The 27,152-nt window shown below is 35.8% G+C and overlaps 2 protein-coding genes across 12 annotated transcripts; one reads left to right on the top strand and one right to left on the bottom strand.

Moving 5' to 3' along the window:
• The first annotated feature begins 1,843 nt into the window (after positions 1-1,843).
• LOC132697429 (alpha-tocopherol transfer protein-like) lies at positions 1,844-20,164 on the top strand. Of its 3 annotated transcripts, none has more exons than XM_060662943.1 (7): positions 1,844-1,992; positions 13,005-13,184; positions 15,268-15,362; positions 16,935-17,088; positions 18,435-18,628; positions 18,785-19,046; positions 19,976-20,164. In XM_060662943.1, the coding sequence occupies exons 1-7, from the start codon at positions 1,953-1,955 to the stop codon at positions 20,017-20,019; spliced, it is 969 nt and encodes a 322-aa protein (XP_060518926.1). In that variant the 5' UTR covers positions 1,844-1,952; the 3' UTR covers positions 20,020-20,164. The 3 variants fall into 3 exon arrangements, with proteins under 3 accessions (XP_060518926.1, XP_060518925.1, XP_060518928.1); XM_060662942.1 differs by lacking the exon at positions 1,844-1,992 and adding an exon at positions 3,127-3,356; XM_060662945.1 differs by lacking the exon at positions 1,844-1,992 and adding an exon at positions 8,309-8,468.
• LOC132697427 (alpha-tocopherol transfer protein-like) lies at positions 20,138-27,152 on the bottom strand. Of its 9 annotated transcripts, none has more exons than XM_060662935.1 (10): positions 25,069-25,303; positions 24,855-25,012; positions 24,654-24,780; positions 24,460-24,598; positions 24,075-24,274; positions 22,727-22,978; positions 22,459-22,650; positions 20,932-21,042; positions 20,727-20,877; positions 20,138-20,327 (listed from the first exon to the last, which is right to left on the bottom strand). In XM_060662935.1, the coding sequence occupies exons 5-10, from the start codon at positions 24,253-24,255 to the stop codon at positions 20,138-20,140; spliced, it is 1,077 nt and encodes a 358-aa protein (XP_060518918.1). In that variant the 5' UTR covers positions 24,256-24,274; positions 24,460-24,598; positions 24,654-24,780; positions 24,855-25,012; positions 25,069-25,303. The 9 variants fall into 9 exon arrangements, with proteins under 9 accessions (XP_060518918.1, XP_060518921.1, XP_060518920.1 ...); XM_060662941.1 differs by having other exon boundaries at positions 20,149-20,327; positions 22,459-22,652; positions 24,876-25,012; positions 25,069-25,301; XM_060662938.1 differs by lacking the exons at positions 24,855-25,012; positions 25,069-25,303 and adding an exon at positions 27,016-27,048.

The following is a 27,152-nucleotide window of genomic DNA, read 5'->3' as shown; positions in this document are numbered from 1 at the left end:
CCGAGCAGTTCGAATATATTTATGGAAGCCTTTGAGAAGAAAGCTCTCGACACCTTTCATCTAAAACCCAAATTATGAAAACGCTACGTCGATGATACTTTCGTTATTTGGCCTCATCGTCAAGGATCCCTAGTAGATTTTCTTAGGCATTTAAACTCTATACACCGTAACATACGTTTTACCATGGAATTAGATACCAATGATCACCTCCCATTCTTAGATATTCATCTCATCAACATCATTCAAACTCATGTTAACTACCAACCACTGTAATAAATGTATCATCGTACCAACTTTCGAAAACGGATAATTTAATTTTTTCAAAAGGTTCGTCGTTGTCCCATGTAATATCGCAAAAGAGGAAATCATTTCAAATGCCAAGTCTGTCCTAAACAAACTGCCATCTCAAACAGCTAATGGAATTGGACTCAGCAAAAACCGACGCAGAAGGAATCCAGAAGTTTCGTAAAAAGTATTACAGTACATGTGGGAGTGTCTTTGAAAAATTCGTTTCCTGTTCTTTATGCATTTATCTTTATTAAATTGTCTATTGGTCCGAAGCTACATACAAAAGTGTGTAAGATCTTAGAACTTGATTTTTACACTCATTTGTTATCACATTTTCCTATTCTCTATTTCTTGTATTGTAAGAATGTGTTATACTTTGTAGTTTTTTTTTTAATATTTAAAACCGTTATTTCAAAAACTACTAAACGACAGTTGTACGGAAGAGTAAGTTCTAGTTTTTTGGAAAACTATTTTTAGGAAATATTTTTACATAATTTCCAATTTTTTAAGATGTCACCTCTAAAAACCGCTTCCTGTTTTCGGCGTTTTGCACGTAAAGCGAAAATATTTCTTATATATACATATCTATCCCTTAATCTGTAAGCAAGATACGCAATAAAAAAGATAAGTAGACCATCAAAACACACGTACAGCCACGTTCTTTTTATTCGCTGTGTATTATTATAGCAGTAATTTTATTTTTTCCATATTTACATTGTCACGTCGTAATTACTCATGATCCAACGCGAATCATCCAATATACAGTCAGGTCAATTCTCCGAAGCAGCAAATGAGTAATCGTACACCTCATTATTCAATACAACCTTTCCGAGGTTCGCAATTAATTTGCGTATCCGCCGCCAGATGGCTACACAAGTTTTTTGCTGTACACATTTAAATTTAAATTGTAACATTCCTTTTTTTACTTTTTCTGTTGACGGGCCCGTGACTGCACAGCTTTTCAGTGTATTTGTACCGCTCGAAGTAGTGAGGTGGATTGCGCTCTATTCGTCCACGACAGATGCGTCAGTGAAAAACAAAATACGGTTATATTTCCTTTTTTGATATTTACTTTGTGTTCCTACAGTTACTTTCATTTCACTAAGCGCCGGGCCGTCGAAATGGGTTCTTTCTTCAAAATTAGAAACTAACACAACATTTCGGAATCTCCTTGTAGAGAAATCACACCAACAACCATTCCTCCTCTTCAGGCAGTCCCAACTTAGGACTCCATCTGTAGTTATGCAGGAAAACCAAGAAAACTTAATAAGATTCAACTGGCGCACGTTAGATGGCGCGACCGAAAAAAATATATAACATTCAAAACCACAACTGCATACAGTAATAAGATATGGGGCGTTTTTATCTCCTTAGTGGTTTGCGTTTATTAGAAGGGCTGGTCATGGCGACAAGTTTTTCTTACAAGTAATTTTGTTTCGGCTTTTGTTGCCTTTGCGTGATTCGTTCGTTAAGAAAGATATCGTTTTTATGCACGATGCGTTATCAGACCTTGCTCGGTGCACCGAAGGTCAGGATTTGTTTATACGATAGGCTCGCACGTATCGTGTTTCCATAATATCGTGTTAAATAAAAAAAACAAGACCGCCGAACTATTTTAATTTCTTCTTCGCACGTTCACATCGCAGTCGCCAGTGTCTGTCGCGATGGTTGTGAAAATTGTTTATGTGAAATGCACTAGCCAGGGTAATTATCTTATTTTTCATTTTGAATTATTGACTTTGGCAGGCGTCTTAAAAGCAAAAAACCAACGCGCAAGACAAAGTAAACATTTTAATCGTAAATTACTGTGGAAAAGTTCTTCAGATCGGATTCAAAACTAATATTGCTCGGTTACTGGTTTTTGTAGTATATGGAAAATGTCAGTGTTTTGAAGCCGGTAAAGCAATTGCATATGTTACCGACATATGATAATATAAAATTCAACAAATACGGACTATGTCTCTGTCAGTCAACTGTTTGATAATATTTATCGCTCTAATCATCATTTAAAAAGTTTTTGCTCATAATAAACAGAGACATTTCCATCTGGAACTATCTTCAAGGCATTCGTTTTATCTTAACCTAACTTTTTTTTATGTTTATTTTAGAAAATTAATTTTTCGGTATATATAATATATATCTTTCGGCTATTTTTATCAGTTTGGTTGTCGAAAATGGGTAAGGACAAGGCCTGCTAATTATGCACATCAAGAAGAGATAATAATCGCTCTAATAGAAAACATGAAGCAGCTAGCAAAGCAACATGAATTTGATGGGAAAGTATGTGTTACAATATTATACTCTATAATATCCGGAAAGCCAGCAATATTATAAAGTTTTTAACATTTTCTCTTCGTTCCTGTTCCGTGAACAGGTATTTCTATAAATTGGAGCCTCTAGTAAAAAAACAAAGTGCAATTAAAACTGTGTATTCCTTCGAAATCCGTTGGGGTTCTGTCTACCAGTTTCCGGGAAATTCTCTAGAAGACTCAGTAGTTGTTGATAATGTAGAATCGAAGCTATCTAACACATCTGTTCTTTCCATATTTTAATTTTAACTCTATGGAATTATAGAAAAATGCACTGTTTCTGTTCCCCTTGAATTCAAAAATTTCAAATTAACCTCACTTTTTAACATTTTATCTGCCAGACGACTTCTTTCTTGTTGAAAATTGGCACAAGTTGTCCGATAGCCTATCAGGCTTGGTGAATGCTGAAAAATATTTATCAGAGTGTTAACAGTGTTATCCGTTTCATAAACTTATCAGCGTCTGGTGTTTTGTTAAAAGAGAAAATACTTGAAAAGGTTGTAAGCACAAAAAAAATTAATGCGAAACCGAAGGTTGTCGGTATCGTTCGTCGTAATATGCATATTGCGCTTCATTTAAATTAGCACACAATCGCCTTCGGGCACCCAAACAACGGATGCGTCAGTTGTCGCCGCCATCTTCAACGGTTTACCACTCGAGTGTCCCGAAAAATGTTCGCTTCGCGCGTGCAAAAAGGAAACGACTCCGCGAACGCAAAAGGATTCGCCGTTTTAGTGTACAAAATGTTGCCGGAAGCCTGTAAGTCGCACACAATAAGCTCCACGCAAACGTGGAAGGACGATGGTGCAGCCATCTGTTGGCAGCCGGGCTCGCCAACCATTTCTAGCCAAAAATACTGATGTCACCGTAATTACTAAGATCACCAATTACACTCGCAAAACGTATCGAAATTTTCAGTCGAGGAAAATTTAAAAGCGTTGTCGCTCAGCCGCTTCTCAGTGGTTTCATTTTTCTGCCCGCGATCTCGCTAGAAAAGGTACCGCGTAAGAGAGAGTCTTTTTTCGACGGGAACTGATCTACGTGGTCTGTGGCGGAGCGCATGTGCGGTTGCATACGCTCCGCATCGATCTTAAATTTTGTGTGACGATGCAGGAAGCAGCGGCGGTTGTTATCCGTCTTTTTTTTTTAAGCGGGGCAAAAAAAACGATAACATTTAATCGGCGTGGCGGCAGAAAAATGATAACCAATTAGTGTTGGTTTATTTGCATCGCGGGTCAGTTTCCGATATCAGACGTTTCGTCGAGAATGGCCCAGATAATTTTTGTGTCGGTCCACGCCCCGTGTAAGCAACCCTTTAGAGTTAGGTAATCCCGCAGTAGGCGGGGGAATTTCTGTGACCGTAAGGCGACCGACAGCCGCGCGGCATTGCCAAACCGTATTTCGCCGGCAATTGTTAATATATTACCCAGGGTGGTCATAAAAAGATGTTTTTTCTAATTAATATGGCTTTTATTACAAAAATTGGTAGTATAGCAGTTTTGGCCAATTTCAAATAATGATAATAAAAAAAAATAATGATCTCCAATCTCCGGTTTTGATCTATAAAAATCGGACCCAAAATATGTCCATCTATGACATCTCACCATACATTAATTGATTGGTACCACTGGGTTTTTATTTAGTTAATTAGTGTAGGATTATTTAAAGACCAATATCGCGTGTTTTGTCTATTACAACTTTTTTTGTAGTGAACAAACTTTCGTCAGCCCATAAAATGTTTTTGAAAAAATTATTATTCTCATTATGTCTGTACTTCGTTTTGAGTTTTACGAAATTTAAATGCATGATATGTAAATTCTTTCAAAACTGAGTAGACCGATATACTCTAGTAATAGAGGAAACTGGATGTGCTTCTTAGATTCCTAATATGTTTGCCTTATTTTCTTCATTTAAAACATTGATTCCGGCATACCTTTTCCAGCATTTAATACGTTACCGTTTTCTGAAAATTTCTCTGCCAGTCTTGGAAATATCTGTTTTGAAGGACATAATGGCTTGGAATAAGGTTTTCTATTAAAAACATATATAATATACAGGGTGTTCCATTAAAAAAAAAGATATAATGAAAATGAAAAAGTTGATGGTGTTTATACGTCACTTGCAAAAAACTTGGCTACCAAGCCTGTTTTTTTTTACCTTGATATCTCTAAAAACAAAAAAGTTACACCCAATTAAAATGTTATCAACATAAATTGAACGTACGGTACATACCTAAATGAGAATATTGTCTAAGCAACAAACCAAAAGTAATTTTGATAATTGTTAATCCATGTTAATACTTTCCATCTAACCTTAAAAGTTCCACATCCAAAATCGGGTCAATGCGACATTATTAATTGTTGCCAGTAAGCGCGAACAGTTATCAGTATTAAGAAAACTAAGCAAATGTATAGGAGACTCGGAACGTATTTGAAATGGTCAAACAATATGACACGAATGATTATTAAATATTTGGCAGCAAGGGACAAAAAATTCTGTTATCCATGATCGCGTCCGCCACAAACGTAAACTGCAGCCCCGTTGCCAAGTATAAACCACATTTTTAGGCAATCAAAGGCCTTTTTAGTTTTTAACCTCTTTTTCTTTTTCTCCAGAGAAGTTACTTTTTCAAAGTTAAAATTTAATTATTTATAATGAAATTATGAAATTTTTAATATCGTTACATTATAATATCAACACTGGCAAGACTTGTCACTCCGCTCGGACGTCTGTTGTCTGCGTCGATTCGTTCGACCGTGATCCAGTGTTGCCGGTATTTGGTTACGTGATTTTATTTGAAAAAGCGGCAACAGGGCGATGTCGACGTTCTTAACCCACAAATCGATTGAGAAAGCAAATCACTGAGGAAAGTCCGCGAAACCTTCGCGATCGGCAATGGAATCGAATGTCACGTTATTTATATCGTATTTTTATTGTACCCGCGTGCACTCGAAAAACAGAAAGTGACCTCACAGAGCTTTATTTTTTCAAAAGAACGAAAAAAGTATCACAAATTTTTCGTTTTTCGATATTTTAAAACTTGACCAAACCTCGGAACTAACCAAAACTTAATCGTTCATACGAAACACTTTAAAAAATATACTGTAAAATCTAATAATATTTGCTTATTATTAGTTTCGTATAATGACGCTTTTTTAACATTTTGCCAAATATGAGGATCAAATTTTCAAAAACTATAAAGATGTGCATTTTCAATTAATCGTTTATAATTTATGGTAATTTTCTCGGTAAATATCGATTATGGTTGTTACAATTATGTTAATTGTGCTAAAGGTTAAAATCCACGCGTAAACAAATAAACGCGCTTACAGGCGGGACTCCGGGCGGGTATATCCAATAATATTATACAACGCTTAGCTTTAGCTTAAACAGAAAACGAAAATATTAATTCTTCATACTCAAAATGTCATTCAACAGTTAATCCAACTCTTGGTATCGTGACTTTGTCGACTATATTTTGTTGCTTACATTTTAAAACAATTGCAACACAAAAATTTGACAACATCTTTCAAATATTAACAGTAAGATATAATGAATATTTGAATACATCTCGAATACAATCTTTATTCTCGCAACTTGCTGGCAAATTTTTGTCAACTTGGGTTTGCCGGATTTGTTGACAATTGTTATTATTTTTTTAAATAAACTTCCACTTCGGATGACTGATTCCGATATTGGTGTCGGGTAAAGACCTGAGTCGCGGTTCAGATTGTTAGGTTGCTTGTGGATTTTTATAGGTTTTCTCTCTCCATCTCTTTCTATATTTGAGAAGAAAGCTCTCGGCACCTTCCATCTAAAACAAAAATTATGGAAACGCTGGGTCGATGATACTTGTGTTATTTGGCCTCATGGTCAAGAATCCCTAGTAGATTTTCTTAGACATTTAAACTCTATACACCCAACATACGTTTTACCATTGGATTAGAAACTAATAATGACCTGCCTGTCTTAGATATTCTTATTAATGGAAAATCAGACTTAACATTGGGTCATTGCCACATCACCATCCGGCCCAGCTCTCTCGTTTACGGAGCCGTAAGACTATCTCAGCCCGAGTCGCTGAACCCAAAATAGAACACCTTACCTCTAATTATCTCTCTGATAATTTCCACATTAAAGATATTAATACACTTCACCACAACCCTCCAATAGCGATGAGTCCGAAAGTAATCCCACACTTGTTACAAGAGTCCTCCCTTACATTCGAAACATCACTGACCGCATATCAAAAGTTCTAAAGAAATTTAACGTCAAAATCAGATTTACCACTGGTGCAAAAATCTCTCCATATCTTCGACCCGTCGAAGTTAAAATTCCATTTGAGATGCCAGAAGTTTATTGCATTCCATGCATATGCGGCAAAGAATACATTATAGAGACCGGACGAAAAAATCAACTAGGTTCAAAGAACATGAAATAGTACTAGTACTAAGACAAATAAACTCATCAGCAGTTGCCGAACACAATCCCAAAACCGGACAAAATTTTATTCGATAAAACTAAAATTCTTGCATGTTCTTGCATTCTTCTACCAATAAAAAAAAATGCGAGAGTTTATAGAAATCTATAAGCAACCTAAAAATCTTAACCGCGACTCAGGCCTCTACCTGTCACCAATATGGGAATTAGTCATCCGAGACGATGTTTATCCCCCTCATTTAGCTCGGCCAACCTCAAACAATGTATAAGCAGATACAGAGTAAAATACGAGGCAGTTTCAGTGAAGCTCTGAAGGAGCCAACAGGATGATTGGCGAAACGTCAGCAAGTTCGACCCAGCAAAAACCGGCGCAGGTGGAATCCTGAAGTTTTGTAAAAAGTATTACAGTAGCTTGTGGAAGTTTCTTTTTAAAAAAAATCTACCCTTTCATGTAGTGAACGAACATTCATCACTCCATAAAATGTTTTTCAGAAAAATATTATTCTCATTATGTCTAATTAAAAAATCCAAACAAAACGTTAGTATTTATGGTGGTCACAACCTCTTAGACACAATTTTGAAAAATTAAGTAAAAATTTAGCAAAACAAAAAAAAAGAGAAAAACCGTCCTATCCTACGTGGAATTATCCCCGGAATCCAAAAAGCCGAAAAGTATAGGTTGTGCCATATAAAATTGGCAAGTTACTGTCGTTTCCGCTCAAACCGGAAGCGCAACCATTGACTACATATTGTCAAAAAATTGGACATTTGGCAGGAACAGTTTGTTGGGATGAAAACAGAATTTAAACGGTTATAAGCGGTAAAATCTCTGTACCAACTCGTTGCCGACTGACACTGGCGTCAGTACTGACACAGCGGTCTAGGCCTACGATGGTACGTCCAGGTGGGCCTACTATGCGTGTTCGTTACAACACTCAGCCAATATCATCCCTTTTAAATTTCAAATCGCTGTCTCAAGCCGTTTAAAGGTTATAGAGTGTTCCCACTTGCTTTTGTCACCCGGTATATTTAATGCCATTGTTTTTTCTTAGTGTAATTTAATAGATTGTATCCACCTAAACAAAAAAAATATTACTACCAAAACCTAACGATCTGTCCTTTAATCCCTACCGGAGTCGAGTTTAATTGCCGTCGGCGGGTAACTTCCATAATTCCGGGCAATGCCGGCGCGATAAAGTCTGAGTCAGACCTTACACGAGTCGTTTGAGCCAGCCTTAATGTTTAAATAATTTTGCCGCGTTTGGGGATTCTTGATGTTGCGCGATTCGCGTCAAGATCTCGTTAGCGACTTCACCCAGCTACCGGCGGTCAGGTCAGTCTCTGGTGCGTGAGTCTAGCGGCAGGTTTTGCAATAAGTTCGTCCGGTGTCGAATAAGGCCATCGAATATCAATACGGCTCGATGCAGTTGAGTAAGTGACCATGTGTACGCGATTTGTGACGTATTGCGGTAAAAATAATCACAATAAGTAATAACAATAATAATACCTTGTTTAGTTTGTCAAAAAATGATGATAGCATTTGTAAATGAAGATCAAGGTTGATGGATAAAAGGGACCTTTTCGAATCGGCCATTATTTTTTTTAATGAAGTTGGTTTCGTAGAATTTTTTTGAATTATTTTTGGAGTCTATATTGTATATATTTTTTTTATCATAATTAACTTATTTTATCACGCACATAAAAATAATAAAAATAAATAAGAAATATTGTATTATTTCTTAAAGGTATATTCGGAATATAATAACGTAGCTGGTTCTGTAATGTGTAATGTAATCCGTCATAAAGTCTGGAAGGTCGCCAAAACCACTGGATTTGTTTTTTTTTTTTAATTTTGTTGAAATCGAATCCGCAAGTTCATGGTTTCTGTAAGACAATATTAAAATCTAGACAACTGATTAAATCTATTGAGCGTATTTGCTGCAATCAATGGCTTATTTCTACATTTTCTAGCTGTTGCGCTTACTAAATAAGATTAGCAAATTAGCAAATTATACATCAAATTATGTCGTCTTAGTTTTTCCATAACTGTCCCGTTCATCTTATTATCTTAGACTAACTTAACTTTAAAAGTGTCTTAACTCAATAACAAACAAAGATTATTTAAGTGAAGGGTATTTTTTAAACTTTCTTGATAGTATTTATGTCAAAAGCGAACCAATATAATTTATAAGTCAAGTTACTAAGGGTTAGATATTAAATAAAAACGTTATTATTTCATTCCTTAAACAAGCCAAAAATAATGAAACGTCGATTTTTAAGTACCTACATTCGGTGCACCTGTTGTTCGAGACGGTTGGAGAACGACAGCAGAAAATTACAAGTTTTGATCGTGAAAATGTCGTCACAGGTTTCCCACATTTATACTTAAAATCCAATTCACCACGAACTGAGCTCGAATGTTACTATTAATTGTCAACGAATAGTTTGGGTTTTACCTTCAAAGTTTTCATAAATTTTGAGGAAAAAAAGTGCGTTTAAAGAATCAATTTATATATATATATATATATATATATATATATATATATATATATATATATATATATATATATATATATATATATATATATATATATATATATATATATATATATATATATATATATATATATTATATATATATATATATATATATATATATATATATATATATATATATATATATATATATATATATATATATATATATATATATATATATTTTTATTGTTTAAATAAGACTGTATATATTTCGAAAAAAAAAATTCGATTTTGATTACAGTTTAAAAATATATGTAGAACAAAAATTGCAGTAGTAGGATTTAATAATAATAATAATAATACATTTATTCTGCAATGTTCAATTTACAATACAATAAAAGCACATAAATTGCAAAAAAGGTGATCAACTCTTTTAAAATTATTAGTTCGTATGACTATAGCAAAATAGAAAATGTGTACGTGTATATAAAAAATAAAAATTGGATAGAAAATTTTAGGACTGAACTTACTCGAAAATCACTTGCAATTTGCTAGTTGGCTGAACATTTCTTGTTTTATTATTATTATTTTTTTAAGTTTAATGGTGATAAGGTTTTTAAAGAGAGGAACGGTATTGTAAAGTTTGTTATAGGAGAAGCTTCTTTGAAAAAGAGACGTCCTGTGTGGTGGTGGAGAGATAAGACCCCTAAATTTGTGAACATCTGTCCGATATGTTATTTTATTTGTCAAGTAAGGAGGACTGCTATTAAAAATAATGTTGTGAAAAAATACCAAGGAGTGTAGTCTACGCCTATTCTGCATATAAGTAAATAATAAAGCCAGTAAAATTATGGAAAAAATTGTGAAAACTGTAAATTATGATTAATTTTTTCTTTATTAATTATTTAAACAATAAAAAAAAAACGTATGGAAACAATTAAAAAATATTATTAAGAATTTTTTAACAATCATAAATGAACTGTCATGAAGTTGTTTTTTTTTTAAATATTGAAATAGTTGATTTGTTTATAAAAAATTTCTAAACAAATGGAGCTAAATATTGTTTTAGTTAATAAATGTCTTTGTCCCGAGAAAAGTGTTTATATTATACCATAATATTTTTTGATTTTTGAAAACCACTTTATATACTCTAATTTTTTTTATTGTAACTTCAACATCAAATTTTATTAATAACTGTTTTGGGAGTTGGGACTTTTTCTTTGATTATCTGTTTTTCAAAATCGAAAAAAAGTGTTAGTTTACGAATTATTAGCAAAAAACTTTATACTACTTTTTACCATGTTTAATTGTTCATAACTTTTGAAATTGAAATTAATGTACCAGTCATAATGAGCCATACTACATAAGTTTTTAAATAGTATGTTCAATTAACGTCATTTCAAACCCTACAACTACACTAGACTAATAACAAAAATAATTTTTCCCAAATTAAATTTTAGCCGAAAGCGACCGCGTGTTCCTTTGCCAAGGTCTTTGGGCAACTTTTACATTTTATTATTAGTCTTCAAACTCACCGTATAGATAATAGTGATTAAGAAGGAAAATATATTGTTTTATCAAAGGAAATTTGTTCCTATCTTGCATAAACTGAAAAAGAAGCGAGAAGAAGATGAAACCAATATAAATATAAGCAGAGCCACCCTCCGAAGAGTTGTTTATAACATGGGATTTAAGTACCGCAAAATAGACAAAAGGCAACCACTTGGAGCTTTACCTTCAAGAAATTAAAAGATATAGATTAAACAACAGACCCATAATTTACCTTGATCAAACATGGTTCGATACACACAACACTGTATTCAAAGGGTGGGTTGATTCTACTCAAAACTGTCAGACGAAAGAACCTTCAAATAAATTAAAACGCATCACCACAATATACTCTGAGTCACAAGACGGATTTGTCTCAAACCGCTAAGGATTCTAGCTTGGATTATCATGAGGATACAAGTGCCGAACTTTTCGAAAATTAGTTTCAAAGCAATCTTTTAAAAAATATTCCCAATAACAGTGTTACTGCCATGGATCACACAGCCGTCTGCTACGCAAAGCACCAGCCTTATCAAGTTCAAAAACCGACTCCAGGCATATTTGCTCAGTCAGATTTATTTTGAATTCAGTTATAAAAAAGCGACAATTTGGCTGTACTGTTTTCCGTCTTCCTAATATCATTGCATATTTAATCTCATAAACACTAACGAAACATCAGATTCTTTTTTTTTTGAGATTCGGCATCGCTCGTGTTTGGGATAAAAAAAAGTATTTCATTTTGGGTAAAAACAACGACAAACAAAAAGTAGCTGGTGACGCGCGCGCCAAGGTCGCAAAAGAGGAAAAGTGGACGGCCGATATTAATTATGGGCGATCGAGTCGATTGCGTTTGCGTCATTAGGATGTACGGTAATAATAAATGATAAGTTGTCGCAATTAGCATAATACTCGTCTGCGGTTAATTACGCGGAAAGACGAGCGTGGAAGAAAAAAAACCAGGCGACAAGTCTTGGAAACGTTACGTAACCGCGTTCGTCGAGGTTGAAAAAAAAACGATGAAAAACACTCGATTTTCGGCAAAAACTGAGTAGTCGCTACAAAAGCTCAAAACAATACAATAATAAATGCGTTTTCATCGAGGGAACAACCATCGACTATATAGAATATAGGGGCGGGTGGGGCAAGGCAACCCACTTAACCTTTTTATTATTTTTTGTGGCTTTTATCCATCAAGTCGATTTATTTTCGACTAACTTAACTAAATTTACCCGAATTTTGGCTGTGGTGCCCCATAATTAATAAATAATAAAAAAAAATTCTATAGATTAAAAAAAGTTATATGTATTCAGCTTTTCTAGAAAATCAATAAAAACCTTTTAACCTTCAAAGTGGTCGACATATATAGTGTCATCATGGCTATGACGGCGTTTAAACAAAACAAGTGCTAGAACGCTGCCTCCTTGGACGCGTGTTTTGTTGTTGACTACTGTCATAACTGAATTGACACATTACTGATTTATTCATTTATCGTTTATAAATTTAATTTATTCGCTTGCTTGCCTATCATGTTTATAGGAGGAAAACACTGATATGTTAAAAAGTTACATATCGAACAATAAAAACGGGACCCTGGTTCTTAGAGGTTACATAACAAAATTTCCATCAAGGAGGCACCCACAAAAAAAGATCTTCGACAGGAACCTTGAAGAAAGTCGTCATATTTTGAATGACGAAGAGCAACTTGATATTTTGTTGCATTTTGCAGAAAGACCCTTGAAGACTCAACGAATTTTGTTTTCTTGATATTAAACCCAAAAGCAGCACAAATTGTTATCTGTAGCGATAGCAATAAATTTTTATCACGCTACGTGTTTCTATAATAGACTCTCAATTATTTTTTTGTCTACGCTAATAAACGTTTTCGTTCAAATATCCCACGCGATATCGTCAAAAAACGCTTTATTTCTCGGTTACGTGCAGTCCAGGACACGATGCTGTCGGACATGAAGGAGATGCCGTGCGTCCAGCTCAACAACTATCTGCTCCAGATAGAGCTAGACGAGCTGAGGCCGGAGGTCAGGGAAATCGCTAGGAAGGAGCTCAGGGAAACGCCCGACGTGGCTAGAGAGGCTGTCAAAGAGCTACGGGAACTCCTCAAGGGTAAGGATTCTACTTCATAATAATTTTTACGCCAAGAAGCACAATTTCAATGTTCCGAATTTAAATGTGTTTCAAAGATTAGCTTTTTTTACAATTGAACAGCCAGTACGGTGCGAGTATTTGTCAAGTTTTTTTGTGTAAACTGTGTATGAAATGACGTTACTCAAAATCAGTAGCTGCCTATAGTGTAAACACAAAATTTTGAAGATTTTTGCTCTATTATCTTATGCGAATGTCAGAAAAAACAAACGACGATTGCAAGCTGCCAAAATGACAGCAACATCTTTTTTTTTAATGGAATACACTATACATTATTAGCTTAAGCCTTAGATCTTTTTTTATTATTTGAATAATATAACTGATATTGAAATTGAATAATACAATTTTATTATTTGGCGTTTTTCTTCCTGCAGATCTTTAGTTTTGATTAGTTGTCAAAAATAGAAGATTGTTAAAACAATTGCAAACACAAGGCATCAAGGCAGACTTGACCATTTTTAAACCATATGGCTATAGTCCAGAAATCGAATAATTATTTTTAGATATCTGAAAAACGACTAAATGAAATGTCAATAAACCATGCATAAGATAATAGAGAAAAAATAATAAAATATAATGAATAACCCTGTGCATATCCTAAAGCGATACGGAGAGTATGAAGTATGAGTATGAAAAATACGGTTAAGTTCAAGTTCAAGTTTAATGCGCAGGTGCAAAACTATATGGGTATAAAATGCCCAAAAAAAATTTAAATGAATGTTAAAATATTTTTTTTTACTGACTAAAAACTACCCTTCAGTCTGTAACAATTTGCGTGTTAAATTTTAGGTACTAAGTTTTTTATATTGGTCTGCCCTTTCTGGATAAAAATCCTGATATAGGTAAGGATAATGTCAATATTTTTTACTCAGGATCGATGTTCGAACTCATAAAATGAAAAATGAGGTGTTTTCTATTTGAAAAAAAAAAAATCAAAAACTAATCATTTACACATGGAATAAAGTTATTGCCGCATAAATTTTGCTTCCAAGTTGTTTACCGATAGTTTTCAGACAGAAAAATCAAACATCTCGGAAACTGTTCGTTTTAGACGTAGGGCGGACAAAAAAAAACAAATCCTCGGAATTTTATGCATAATCGATATATCCAAACCGAGGTTGACAACTTTTTAGAAATCTTTACCGTCGTTTTGGTAAAACGGCATCATCTCAAATAGAAATAATGGTAACATAAAAATATTATAACATTAATCGACAAAATCGTATATAAAAAAATACAATTCCGGTAAGTTAAAAAAATATTAGATGACACATATTTATAAAGAATTAAAAATTGAAATGTTATTTTTCTCGGACTAAATCAAAGTCATTTCGATTTATGGATTTCTTTTCTATAAGCCGGTATCGCACGTGATGCATTTTTTGCACATTTACCGAAAACTATGGTATGTAAAATGTACTGGAACCAGTTCTATGTTATACGTCAGAATTTTGTTATTTTAAATAGAATGCCCTACTTATTTTTGGTGCAATCAATTTAGAAGTTCATCAATAAAAGTTGACTATAATTATAAATATCATTTCGTCGGTATATGCGTATTAAAAAGTATCGGAATATATGCATTGAAATGCAAAAAAAAAATACAGGTATGCATGTTTATTATGATAAAAATTATGAACGTTAATTTTGTTTGAAATGATCCTATGGAATTTTTTTACCTGAACCACATACTTAATAATAAATAATATAAATTTAACAAAAAAAAAAGAGATTTTTATTCATAGATATGACTCACATTGATACTTGCCACGGCAAATTGCAAAAAAAAAAAAATCTTAAAAGATTAGCTGCGGTTATAAAAAAAATTATGACACAAATCATACCCAACAATACCAACAATACAAACTTCGCTCAACATCCACAAACCTTATCAAACAGTATTTTAGTGCGTTTCTAATTTGTGCAAATCTTTTGAAATCAACGAAATTGCCTATAAGCACTTCTCTGTTTCACGTTTTCTACGAAACAGGTTGTCACGCGCTTGTTAGCAAAGATGTCTATAGACTTCGATTTTGATTTGCAGAGGAGAGTGACCTCTACGTGCCCTTGGAACGCGACCTGTGGCTGATACGTTTCCTACGCCCTTGCAAATTTTACCCGGAAAGCGCGAGAGATTTGGTAAGCTATAGGGTTATAATACGACCAAAAATATAGTGCATTTATTGCTTTGATGTTTTCAGTATTTTTCCCGGGATAGACCGTAACGAAAATTTGTAATAAAATGAAAATTGTTATAAATTTTTTGACCAGTATAAAAATTTTTTTGTCCAACAGATAAATGCATATTTTCTAAAGTTAAATTTTCTCCAAGTTTAAAGCGGGTTTCGTACTTGTGAGTTTTTGAATTAACCAGTAAGTTATTTTTTATTAAGAACAAAAGGGATGATTTATAATATCAATTTTTTATGTGAAGTATTTGAAGTTGAGTAAAAATTAAGTCAGATGGATATCGCAGATTTAACTTAAATACAATTTTCAAAATTCTTTTTTGTTTTACGTAAAGGGTCTGAAGAGTTGTGTGATAAGCAGTATCCCAACCAATTATTCCAGATGTAAGTGATCGTACTAGTGAAAAATAAGTAGAAAGAAGTAATTGATTATCAGATATTTGAGTAAGTTGCCGGAATAGATACATTTTTAATAACTTTTTCACTAACTGATCGATATGGAAGTTCCACTAGAAGCGTTTATTTTAACATAAGGTTTATTCTAACATAAACGGAGGCATTAGTACGTATTTATACTCCATTTATCTTCGAGGTAAGCTTGAAAATAATCATATTTGTCTTGTGTGCCCGTCGATTAACGACGTTTTGCTTCTTGTATTGAATCTCACAATTAAACAAAATAGGCATTAGAGTAATTAGACGAAACCTGGTTCGACACTAACGACACAGTAAAAAAAGGATGCTGTGATAACAGCAACAAATGTGTACTAGACGTGCCGCCTTCACACGGAAAACGCAGAATAATTCTTCGTGCTGGGTCAAAAAATGGTCGTGAGAAAATGATTTATATTTTGAAGAGAGCTACACGAAAAACAAGTTCTGGAATTATTAAAAATAAAAATTTTAATAAAGATTAGAAAATCGATTCGATAGAAAACGGACATGAAATCTTGAGATTACCCCCGTATCATTGCATATTTAACCCGATTGAGATGATAACACTGCACCAAAATTTAGTGATAGTACCATAAACGTAATTCGGCAAGAGGTAGCTCAAATATCAAATATCAGCTGGTCTAACTGTGAAAAACGAGTAATAAAAGACGATAATATTTATAGTTGATCATTGAACTAGGTGATAGTGACGATTTTTTAAGTGACATACTTTGTTATTATTATATTTAATATTTTGGATATTAATAACTATATTATGTAGAAGCGTAATGAAATAGGACATAGTAAATTGTTACTTTGTACTAACATTTTTCAAGAATTGCTCGGCGGAAAAGATTGAAAACAGTAGGCAAAGTTACTCGAGGAGTCGGTTGTAAAAGCACTATATTTCTGGTCGAGGTACACTCATATCGTATCCAATTTAGAAAACCATGCCACCATAAAGTCTTGATGTTGCATTAATCGCATACAAAAATTCCTTCCTTTAATTTTTACATCTGAGATAGTAAAAGCATTTCTGGTCGAAGTATATCTCCGGAAGTTCCTAGAATAACCGACCCGATTTCAGATCAAACGGTACTACGCGTTCAAGCGGAAACACGCTGAACTCTACGACAACCTCCTCCCTAGCAACGAGAAGAATATATTCCAGCAAAACATCCTCACGGTGCAGCCCAACAGGGACCAGCTGGGACGACGGATATTGATTATAGAACTAGGCAGTAAGTGGAATATTCCGAGTACCCGGTCGGCCTCGAAGGAAAACTCGTTTATCGGTCAAAATTTCGGCCTCGACCATCGATTACGCTTAATTACGGAAATTGTCGATACCCAGCAAGGTTTTCGAGTTTTGATTTCGCACGGGGAACAAAAAAAAACCGCCAGCGACACGTCGACGACAGACGAAAACAACTCCGGGAAAAACTGGCTTTTAGTGGCGAAAAAAAAAAAAGTCGGCCCACCGAATTTTCGAAAAATAATATTTTTATATTTCTATCCGAAAAGGAACATTTTTTACTTTGGAAACCCGTATCGACTTTTACACCAGGAGTTAAGTTTCCAAAGCCTTTTCCGATAAATATTTTTTCCGTACCTCAACGTTAATTGTCAATACCCTGTATAAAAGTTGTCGGTCCTAACTCGGGGCTCGGTATTTGGACCGACAAAAGGAACCTTTTTTCAACTTCGATATCGGTATTGACTTTATTACCGGGCATTTAAAAATCCACCAAATCAACAAGTTTTCAAATTATTTCCACCCTTTTCCGATCGGATTTTCGACAAAATAATATTTTTTCCGCACCTCACGTCAACTCAAAATTGTTTCGAAAAATATACGCGTTGAATATGTTAACACTCTGTATAATATTTTTCGGTGATAACTCAGGGTTCGGTATTTGGACCTCTGTGGCTGCTAGAATTCAACCATAATTATTGAACTTTCCACCCTAGAGGGAACATTTTTTCAACTTCGATACGGGTCTCGACTTTTATACGGGGCGTTTAAAACTTAAAAATTCTCCATGTAAACGAGTTTGCGAAACTTTTCTCGGGTTTTCCGACCGATTTTTCGATAAATATTTTTTTCGCACCTCACGCTAGCTCAAAATTCGTCTTCGAAAATATGAGCGTTTAATTTGCCAACACCCTGTATAAGGGTTGTCGGTACTACCTTGAGGCTGGATATTAGGACCTCTGAGCGTGCTAGAAATACGTCCAAGGATGCTTCCGTAATTTTTAAAATTTCCTCCTGAAGAGTACTTTTTTACCTTCGAAACTCGTGTCGATTTTTATACGAGCCGCCCTAAACTTACCAATCTTTTTTCAAAATTTTTTTTTCGCACCTCACCTTAGCCCAAAATTCGCCGCGGAAAATATTTGCGTTGAATTCGTCAACTCGACATTGTTACACTACTGCGACTCTTGGCAAATAAGTCGACGATTTTTTCATGTTTTAACTGTCCGTCCGAAAAGTAACGTTCTTTATTGTCGAAATTTATACAGCACGCGTTAAAAACTTACAAATTCTTCAATTTTCGAAAAATATGTCAGCACCTTTTTCGTTCAGAAAAATGGAAAACGAGTGAGGTGACCCTCGATGAGGTGTTCAAAGGGTGCGTGTTGTTCCTGGAGGCGGCCATGTTGGAGCCCGAGACCCAAGTCTGCGGCGCCGTCGTCATATTCGACATGGACGGGTTATCCCTCGGCCAGACCACCAAGTTCACCCCTTCGTTCGCCGGCAGGATAGTCGAGTGGCTCCAGGTACGTATTTTATCACCGATCGACCGGTCTATCCGGCGGCCATCGTAAAAACGGATATTTTTTCGACACCCCGTATATGTAAATTTAAATTTCGCGCATTTTCGCGAAATCCAAGATGGCGGAAGATTTTGATCGCGCGCGCGTGTGTGTCCGCAGGACAGCGTCCCGCTCAGGATAAAGAACATCCACATCGTGAACCAGCCGTATATATTCAAGATAGTGTTCGCGCTGTTCAAGCCGTTCCTGCGCGAGAAGCTGCGCAGTCGCATCATTTTTCACGGCACGGACCGCAAGAGCCTCCATCAGCACATGGACCCCAAGTGCCTGCCTCAGTGTTACGGGGGCACCCTCGACCTCCCGAGGATAGACGGCGCCCAGTGGCTCGAGTTGTTGGAGAAATGCGATCAGGAATTCAAAGGTAATTGGAAATATTTCCGTTGCTTAAACTTTCAAAGAATCTTCCACTGTAATACTGTTTAAAAATCTCCTTCGTTGCTTGACGGAAACTGGCTCGCACTCTACTCTGTACCTCTGGCCATTTTTGCAAATAAAAGGCTTGAAATTGAGAAGTAAATGCGACAAGGTCGAAAATTTGAAATATTTCAACAGCTTAGTTTTTCAAAGAATCTTTCAACTAATAATCTTTATAAATCTGGCTGACGTCTCGCGAGTCTCATTTTGTCGGCTTCTTCGTTGCTTGATTGAAAGTGGCTCGCGTTCTACTCTACCTCTGGCCATTTTTTCATTAAAAAAGGGCTTGAAATTGAGTACGAACAGCGACAATTTCGAGCAATTATCGATAAAATATCGACAATTTTACAAAGACATCAGAAACGATCATAGCCGGTCTGAGGCTTGAAACTGAGAAGGAAAAGCGACAATTTCGATAAACTATCGATAATTTCAAAAAGATTTTCGACACGATCGTAGCGAATCTAGGTTATGAAATTGAGAGCTAAAAGCGTCAATCTCGATAAATTATCGATTATTTCAAAGACATCAGCAACTATCGTAGCCGTTCTGGGTCTTGAAATTCAGAATAAAAAGCAACAATCTCCATAATTTAATTTCAAAAAGACTTCCAAAACGATGGTAGCCGTTCTGGGTTTTGAAATTGAAAAATGCGATCGGGAATTCAAAGGTAGAAATGCGAAAAAAGTCTTATGTCTCATTCTTCTCGGCACCTGCTTATACAGAGTTTGAGGGGGGCGGCGTTAATAATAATAATACACACAATAATAATAATCTCTGATGTGGAAATTATTCTGGGTCCAGTTCATGGTTCACAAAATGGAAGTTTTTTTGAAAAAAAAAGAGAAAAAAACGTTCCTATCCTTTTCGTTTCAGCCATCAGCCAGTACGGGTACGCCAAGAAGGGAGCCGCCAAGTGACCCGCGTAGTATTTCTCGTCTCTTGTTTCTATTGTTTTCGGTTTTTTTTTTTCGTTTTATTTGGGATTATTGTTTTTGTTATTTATTCGGTGTAAGCGTCGAGACTATTGTCGTGTACTTATCGTGATCGAAACTGCATCACCATTTGATATATTTTTTTTATTGTACAATAAAATATTTTTACCACGCGCGGGTTTTTATTTTCTCGCCCTCCTCCCCACTTTCGAGTTCGTTTTCTTTCGGATCGTCCTCGTAGGTGTAGATCGGACGCGCCGTCGTCGTTGTACCGTAGCCGTAAGTGTTGTGTACTAAACATAACCAATAAAAATTCCGTATACACATTGTTATTGAAATGACGTCATATAATAAATGTGGACTCCATCCACAGGCGGAATTGATATTTTGTTCTGCTAAAAACGATAAAATATCGATAATTTAAAAAAGACCTCCGAAACAAGCGTAGCTGTTCTTGGTTTTCAAATTATGAACGAAAAATGATCGATAATTTCAAAAAAAACTTTCGAAACAATCGGAGCCGTTCTAGGTTTTAAAATTGAGAAAGAAAAGTAATCTCGATAAAATATCGACAATTTTAAAATGACATCTGAAAAGATCCCTTGGTTTTGAAATTGACAACGAAAAGCGATAAATTATTAACGTCCCAATGTTGAACGTTATACGCAGGGTGTTGTTTCTTAAAAACGTACCTCGAAATTCTTCTTCGTAGTAAAACAGCATGTCGGAAAATAAGCTGCCCGGATAATCCGGGATGTCGGCGGTCCCCCCGTACTTTTCCGGTAACCCTTCGCGTCCAATTTTCTCGGCCAGCGACGGTCGGTCGGAACCGTGGAACGAAAGCTGCAAAATGGAGCAGTCGCGGAGAATCGTCTCGGTGCGCAAAAACCGCCTTACCCTTTTTTTTATGTATTCGCCGAGGAACGGCTTGAAGATCGCGAATAAAACGTTGAACACGAACGGTTGATTCACGACGTGCAGGCCACGCAGTCTCACCGGGGCACATTCCTGGAAAAAAGATGGCGAAGTGAAAGAGAGGGAATATTCAGGTTTAATTGGTCACTTTTTTAATACCTTTTAAGAAAAAAAGAAAAGGAAAGGCTCATTGATATTTATAAGTAAAAATCATGGCACGCCATTCACTTCTTTGAAAAAAAAAAAAAATTGAGAAAAAGTTTCACTTTTCATGCTTTGATCTAAAAAAATTATAAAATCTTCAAAAAATCAGTTGCGTACTATTTGCTAAAATTGTTGTTTTCCTGAAGAATGACCAGATTTGACTTCTCGATTTTTTTTATAAGTGGGACGCGACTGAAATGAATAATTTTATTTTGACAACACCAAATAAAGACACATGGTTATAGAACACAAAATTTTTGATATAAATATTATAGAAGTTATATGACTATTTTAGATTACAACCTTTAATTAAATTTTCAAATTATTATATACTACATATTTGCCACTTTTAGTGATTAATGACATTTAAGTAGCCCATTATTATTAATATTTCGCGTAAGTGGAAAATTTTCAATGTCGTCCTTTTTTTAAGCGATATTGATACAGCGATAGCGACACACTCGAAATGTCCCGAAAACTATTTTTGTTAGATGACTAAATTTCCACTTATAACATCGCTAAAAACACATTTACGTGATGTGAAAAAAATAAACAACCCAAGAAGATTATTCAAAATTTGATAATTTTTCGTAACCGTTCTGGGTTTTGAAATTAAGAACCAAAAGCGACAATCTCGATAAATTGTCCACAAATTATCGATAATTTCAAAGACCTCCGAAACGATCGTAGCTGTTCTAAGTTTTGAAATTGAGAACAAAAGGCGACAGTTTCGATAAAACATCGTCTAAATATCAATAATTTCAAAAAGACATGCGAAATGAGTGTAACCGTTCTCGGCATTGAAACTGAGAACAAAAAGCGACAATCTCGATAAATTATTGACAAAACATCGATAATTTCAAAAATACATCCGAAATGATGGTAGCCGTTCTTGGATTTGAAACTAAGAACCAAATGGGACAAACTCGATAAATTATCGACAAAATATCGATATGTTCAAAAAGACATACGTAGCTGTTCTGGAGTTTGAAATTGGGAACGAGAAGCGACACCGTCGATAAAATATCGATAATTTGAAAAAAAAAAGATTTTCGGAACGATCGTGGCGAATCTAGGTTATGAAATTGAGAGCTAAAAGCGTCAATCTCGATAAATTATCGATTATTTCACAGACATCAGTAACTATCGAAGCCATCCTGGATTTTGAAATTCAGAATAAAAAGCAACAATCTCCATAATTTAATTTCAAAAAGACTTCCAAAACGATGGTAGCCGTTCTGGATTGTGAAATTGAAAAATGCGATTGGGAATTAAAATGTAGAAATTCGAAAAAAATTTGCTCACCTGAACCCAATCGATAATTAGTTTCGCCATCGACGGGGAAAACTGGTAAACGTGGTGCAAACCGAGCCCCTCCATGTTCAGGATCACGTTCACTCCACCCACTTGCGTTTTCGGCTCTAGCATCGCGATTTCTATGGCCACCATGATCGACCTGAACATGTCCTCCAGCTTCACCAACTTCGGGTCCCATTTCTCTGGAAACGCGAAAGAAATTGACCTACTCGCGACACGGAGACGGACAACAGAAGCCGGGACTGAGTCTACTTACTGCCGCAGTTAATGATCATGATCCTCCCGCCCGTCTTACTCCTGGTAGGTAGGAACACGAACACCTCGTTGTCGAACACGTGCCGTACGGCGTGTGGCGTCACGCCGTTACCTCCGTACTTGGGATACTTCGTTTTGAAGAGGTAGAAGCGCCGCATGACCTTGAAGCCGTGTTCCGGATTGAACCTGAACGGGCGTAGGAATTTGATGAGAAATCGGTCGTCGTCCACCGGTAAATACAGATCGTCTTCCGCTGAAACACGCCGAAACCCTTATTTCATGTCAAGATAACGTTATGTAGACGTCCCAATAGTTTCATACCTTTACGTCACTTGGTTCGACGAAAAACACATGAAGCCTCGCATTTAACGTCAAAATAACGTTTTAGTTTCGTAAATTTAGAATGTCCTCCGCGAAAACAGGCTTAATCGACGTCAGGACGACGTTATAATGACATCTTAATCGCTTCAGACCTTTACGTCACATGGTTAGCAGAAAAACACATCAACGTGAAAATAACGTTTCAATTACGTAAATTTGAAACATCTTCCGCGAACACACGCTTATTCGACGTCAGGACGACGTTATATAGACGTCTTAATCGCTTGGCCGACCGATCAAACCTTAACGTCACTATGTTCTACGAAAAACACATCGCACACGTTTAAATTACGTAAATTTAGAACGTTCTCGTTTAAAATACGCTTATTCGACGTCAGAACGACGTTATATGGAAGTCTCAATCGTTTCAAACTTTTATATCACTTGGTTAGCATTTGACGTCAAAATAACGTTTTAGTTGCGTAAATTTAAAATGTCCTCCGCTAAAACACGCTTATTCGAGGTTAGGGCGACCGTATATTTACATCTTAATCGCATCAAACTTTTACGTCACTTGGTTCGGCGAAAACACACCAACACTCGCATTCAACGTCGAAATAACGTTTTAAATATGTACATTTATAACGTCCTCCGCTAAAACACGCTTATTCGACGTCAGGACGACGTTATATTGACGTCTTAATCACTACAAACCTTTACGTTACTTGCTTCAACGAAAATCACACCAAGACTAACCTTTGATGTCAAAATAATGTTTTAATTACGGAAATTTTCATCTATCTCCGATGAAGGGCATTGAATCGCTTATTAGACGTCAAAGTGACATTATATCAAAGCCATATTCATTTCTCTAGGATTAGAACTAAAAAAAATTTCCGTTTCTGGTATCGTGGCATATAAATGATATTTAATCGGCGTCCTAATCACTTAACAAACTGTCTAATGATCGTTCGAGGGTCGTATTGACATCGCGACGACGTCATGCCAAAGCAGTTTCGAAAAGGTACCTTTGATGAGATCTCTCAGCCTGTTTAGTCCGTCGCTGACGCGTTGCGGGGTCTCCTGCAGTTCATTTTCCGCCATTTTCTTGTATTCGCCGTAAAGTTCCTCCACTTCCAAGCGGAACTGATACTGTCCAATCGCGACGAACGGCGTCCCGTCGGCGTTGACTTCAACCGACAAGACCATCTTTTGTTTTTTTTCAAAACTGCACAACGAAATTTCCACATTAATTAAACTAATTGGACTGTCAAAACTTTTGTTTTTTCTAATTTCCCTTGAGAATGAAAAAAAAAATCAAATTTTGCTTCCTAATATCTGTTTTATTTAAAGGAGGAACAGTGGAATCTATTCAAGGTAGAACCTATAAAAGAACCAAAAAAGAAACTACACCTCGATTTTTGTCGCCTGAAAACTTCAAGGTGAAATATTCTTGGAAAAACATCTCGTTTTAAAAATCTAGTTCGCTCGCATTGGAAGCGGTTGTTTCAAATTGTCTTCGCCGCACCTGACGTCAGCGTTTCATGAAAATCTACAACAATAAATGCACTTAGCTTACGAAGACACGTGTCTGTTCGTTTACATACTCTGGGCTAGGGGCCCCAAGTCCGTCGACTAACTTTGGCAAACTTTGTCAAAATCAATCCAAATTGCTGCTTTTGTTTTTCTGCAATTTCCGCACTCCGCTTTGCCGTTTCAGCGTTTCTTGGAAATCTACAACAATAGGTAATACTATGCAATAATAACAGTATTCGGGAATAACCTTTAAACAAAAACATTACACAAACAAAACAGAAAGCAACTCGTACCTGTCAACGTCTCTTCCTCTTCTTCCACTTTGTCAAACCCCAACCAACTATACCGATTGATATTCTACGGTTGGTCGGATAACTTCATCAAATTTCTTGCACGCTTCACACCGTTGCGGCATTTTCACGGTCAGTCTCTACGATATTATTATCTTAAAACAGTTTTTCACCCTCACAAACTCACCATCCTCACAAAAACAAAGCGATCTTGGATGTAAAACGAAACTTAAGCAAGCCAACGCGGGCTAGCATTTGTATTTTGCGACGTTGTCACGTCCATTTCTTACTAAAATATCTAATTTTATCCCCGTTTATTAATCCTTCGAAACCGCTGCGATGCTTGGCAACAGCGTCCGGAACCGTTGAAAATGCGTAAACAATGCCGTGCCGTCAACTTAACTTAAATTACTGATATGACCGCAGAATATACCCGTTTGCGTGCACACAATAAAAGCGCATTTTTTTACCTTCGCTTGTAACTCCGCGCGGCCGCCTGCGATGCACTCGAATAGAAATTAAATTTCACCGATTGAGTTCGCGGCCAACAATGAGAGCGCTCTCGAGATGACGTGTGTTTAAGTTCTTTATTTTTCTTTGCTGCTCATGGTGGGATCTTAACGTCCAAAGTAAGCCCCGGTTTTCTACACGATCGCAGTGCGATCAGCGCGATCTAACGGAGCCACACGCAAAGACTGAACCCGAATACGGATTTTTGTCGTTATTTCCGAAACGGATCTAGAGAAAAACAGAAATTTTCGTCGTTTCGTAAATTCGATGTGCTGAATCTGATCCCGAAATTATAAATATCGAATTTTGTCCGGTTTTCCTTCATTTGGACAAACGGAAATTAGGACTTTTTTGGTACATAATGAGCTGTTATAGTTTGGGACACCCCGTATACTTGCTGGTTGTATGGTTGTATGTAACGCCTTACTGACTCGTCCATATAGAAACCACATATTTCTTAATGATCCGCTATAATTGTAGTTTTATGCAATATAAAAAAAATTGCAAAAGACGGGTTTTAAAATTCAATTGCGCCCTCTCTCGGCGTATACTCACATTGTAATGTCTTGGTCGTTTGTTATTGTTGTTATAATTATTTTTAATTACGTAAAAAAACGCCTCTATTATAAGCAATGAGAACGCGAGAAACGTCGATGACCCAAGAAACGTTTTTTTTTCGGAGCTTGAATTTACTGTGTTTACTGTTTGAAATATCTTGATTCTTTAATAAAGGCAGTTAATTATTGTCATTATCATTATTTTGGAAAAAAACTTCCTACTCTTTAATTCGTGCTAATGCGGTCAAAATTGGAGACTCTATAGTATGAGACACACCATACCTGAGCAACGACTTACGAAATCAATATTTTAGGTTAGGATAACGATATGGAGACGCGGTTTTCACTGGGTTATTACTCTTTTGTTTGACTAATAAAAATTTAAAAAAAAATCACGGCGTCGCATTTAATTTTTTTTTTCAGAAAATTATTAGGCATTATGTCGGAAAACGCCGTCTGCTGCTTAGACGCAGATCAAAAAGCATCCAACCAGAATTCAATATAAGAACATTTTGCAAAAAAACGAGTTTTGGTGGCGTATACAACGTTAATTGAAATATCATGATCGCTAATAAAGACGGTTAATTATTGTCATTATCATTATTTATAATTATGTAAAAAAAACTTTCTATTCGTGCTAATGGGGTCAAAATGAAGACGCTACCGTTTGAGACACACTATACCTCATAAACGATATTGAGACGCGATTTTCACTGGGTTATTCGGCTTTTGTTTGGCTATCTAATAATGCAAAAAAAAATCATATCCAACAAAAAAGATTCGAAATGTGTCCCATTGTTCGCTCTAAGCATCATTAATATAAGAAAATTTTGCAAATAGCGAGTTTTAAATTAAATAAAGACAGACAATTATTGTCCTACTCTTTTATTCCTGCTAATGCGGTCAAAAGTGTAGACGCTATACTTTGAAACAGATCATACCTCATCAAGGATTTAGGAAATCGATGTTTTAGGTTAGGATTACGATATTGAGGCGCGGATTTCGGGCTTTTGTTTGACTATCGAGTGGTGTAAAAAATTCACATCGACGCATTTAATTTTTTTTCAAGGACTTACCAAATAGACAAGCTCGACCATCGTCGAAAGCTTTGAACGACTACCGAGTCGGACGAAGTCCCTGGCCGATCGGATGGTACGCCGTGACCCCAGGCGTCGAAATACAATGGGCGTTTGAAATAAAAAGGTCATGTGGC

This window comes from Cylas formicarius, unplaced genomic scaffold, assembly GCF_029955315.1.
Source record: "Cylas formicarius isolate icCylForm1 unplaced genomic scaffold, icCylForm1.1 PGA_scaffold_1__22_contigs__length_36826433, whole genome shotgun sequence".
Classification (NCBI taxonomy): Eukaryota; Metazoa; Arthropoda; class Insecta; order Coleoptera; family Brentidae; genus Cylas; species Cylas formicarius.
Note: the sequence above shows the minus strand (reverse complement) of the source record. Positions and strands in the feature narration are given on the sequence as shown.

What these genes read in the sequence shown, in the direction of transcription:
- LOC132697429 (XM_060662942.1), top strand. Translation starts at nt 3,269, where the DNA reads ATGTTCGCTTCGCGCGTGCAAAAAGGAAACGACTCCGCGAACGCAAAA. An exon ending in CAAAATGTTGCCGGAAGCCT is followed by an intron (nt 3,357 to 13,004) that starts GTAAGTCGCACA and finishes GGTTACGTGCAG; the next exon opens with TCCAGGACACGATGCTGTCG. An exon ending in GCTACGGGAACTCCTCAAGG is followed by an intron (nt 13,185 to 15,267) that starts GTAAGGATTCTA and finishes TTTGATTTGCAG; the next exon opens with AGGAGAGTGACCTCTACGTG.
- LOC132697427 (XM_060662939.1), bottom strand. Translation starts at nt 24,255, where the DNA reads ATGGTCTTGTCGGTTGAAGTCAACGCCGACGGGACGCCGTTCGTCGCG. An exon ending in GCTGAGAGATCTCATCAAAG is followed by an intron (nt 22,979 to 24,074) that starts GTACCTTTTCGA and finishes GGCGTGTTTCAG; the next exon opens with CGGAAGACGATCTGTATTTA. An exon ending in GCGAATACATAAAAAAAAGG is followed by an intron (nt 20,878 to 20,931) that starts GTAAGGCGGTTT and finishes TCCATTTTGCAG; the next exon opens with CTTTCGTTCCACGGTTCCGA.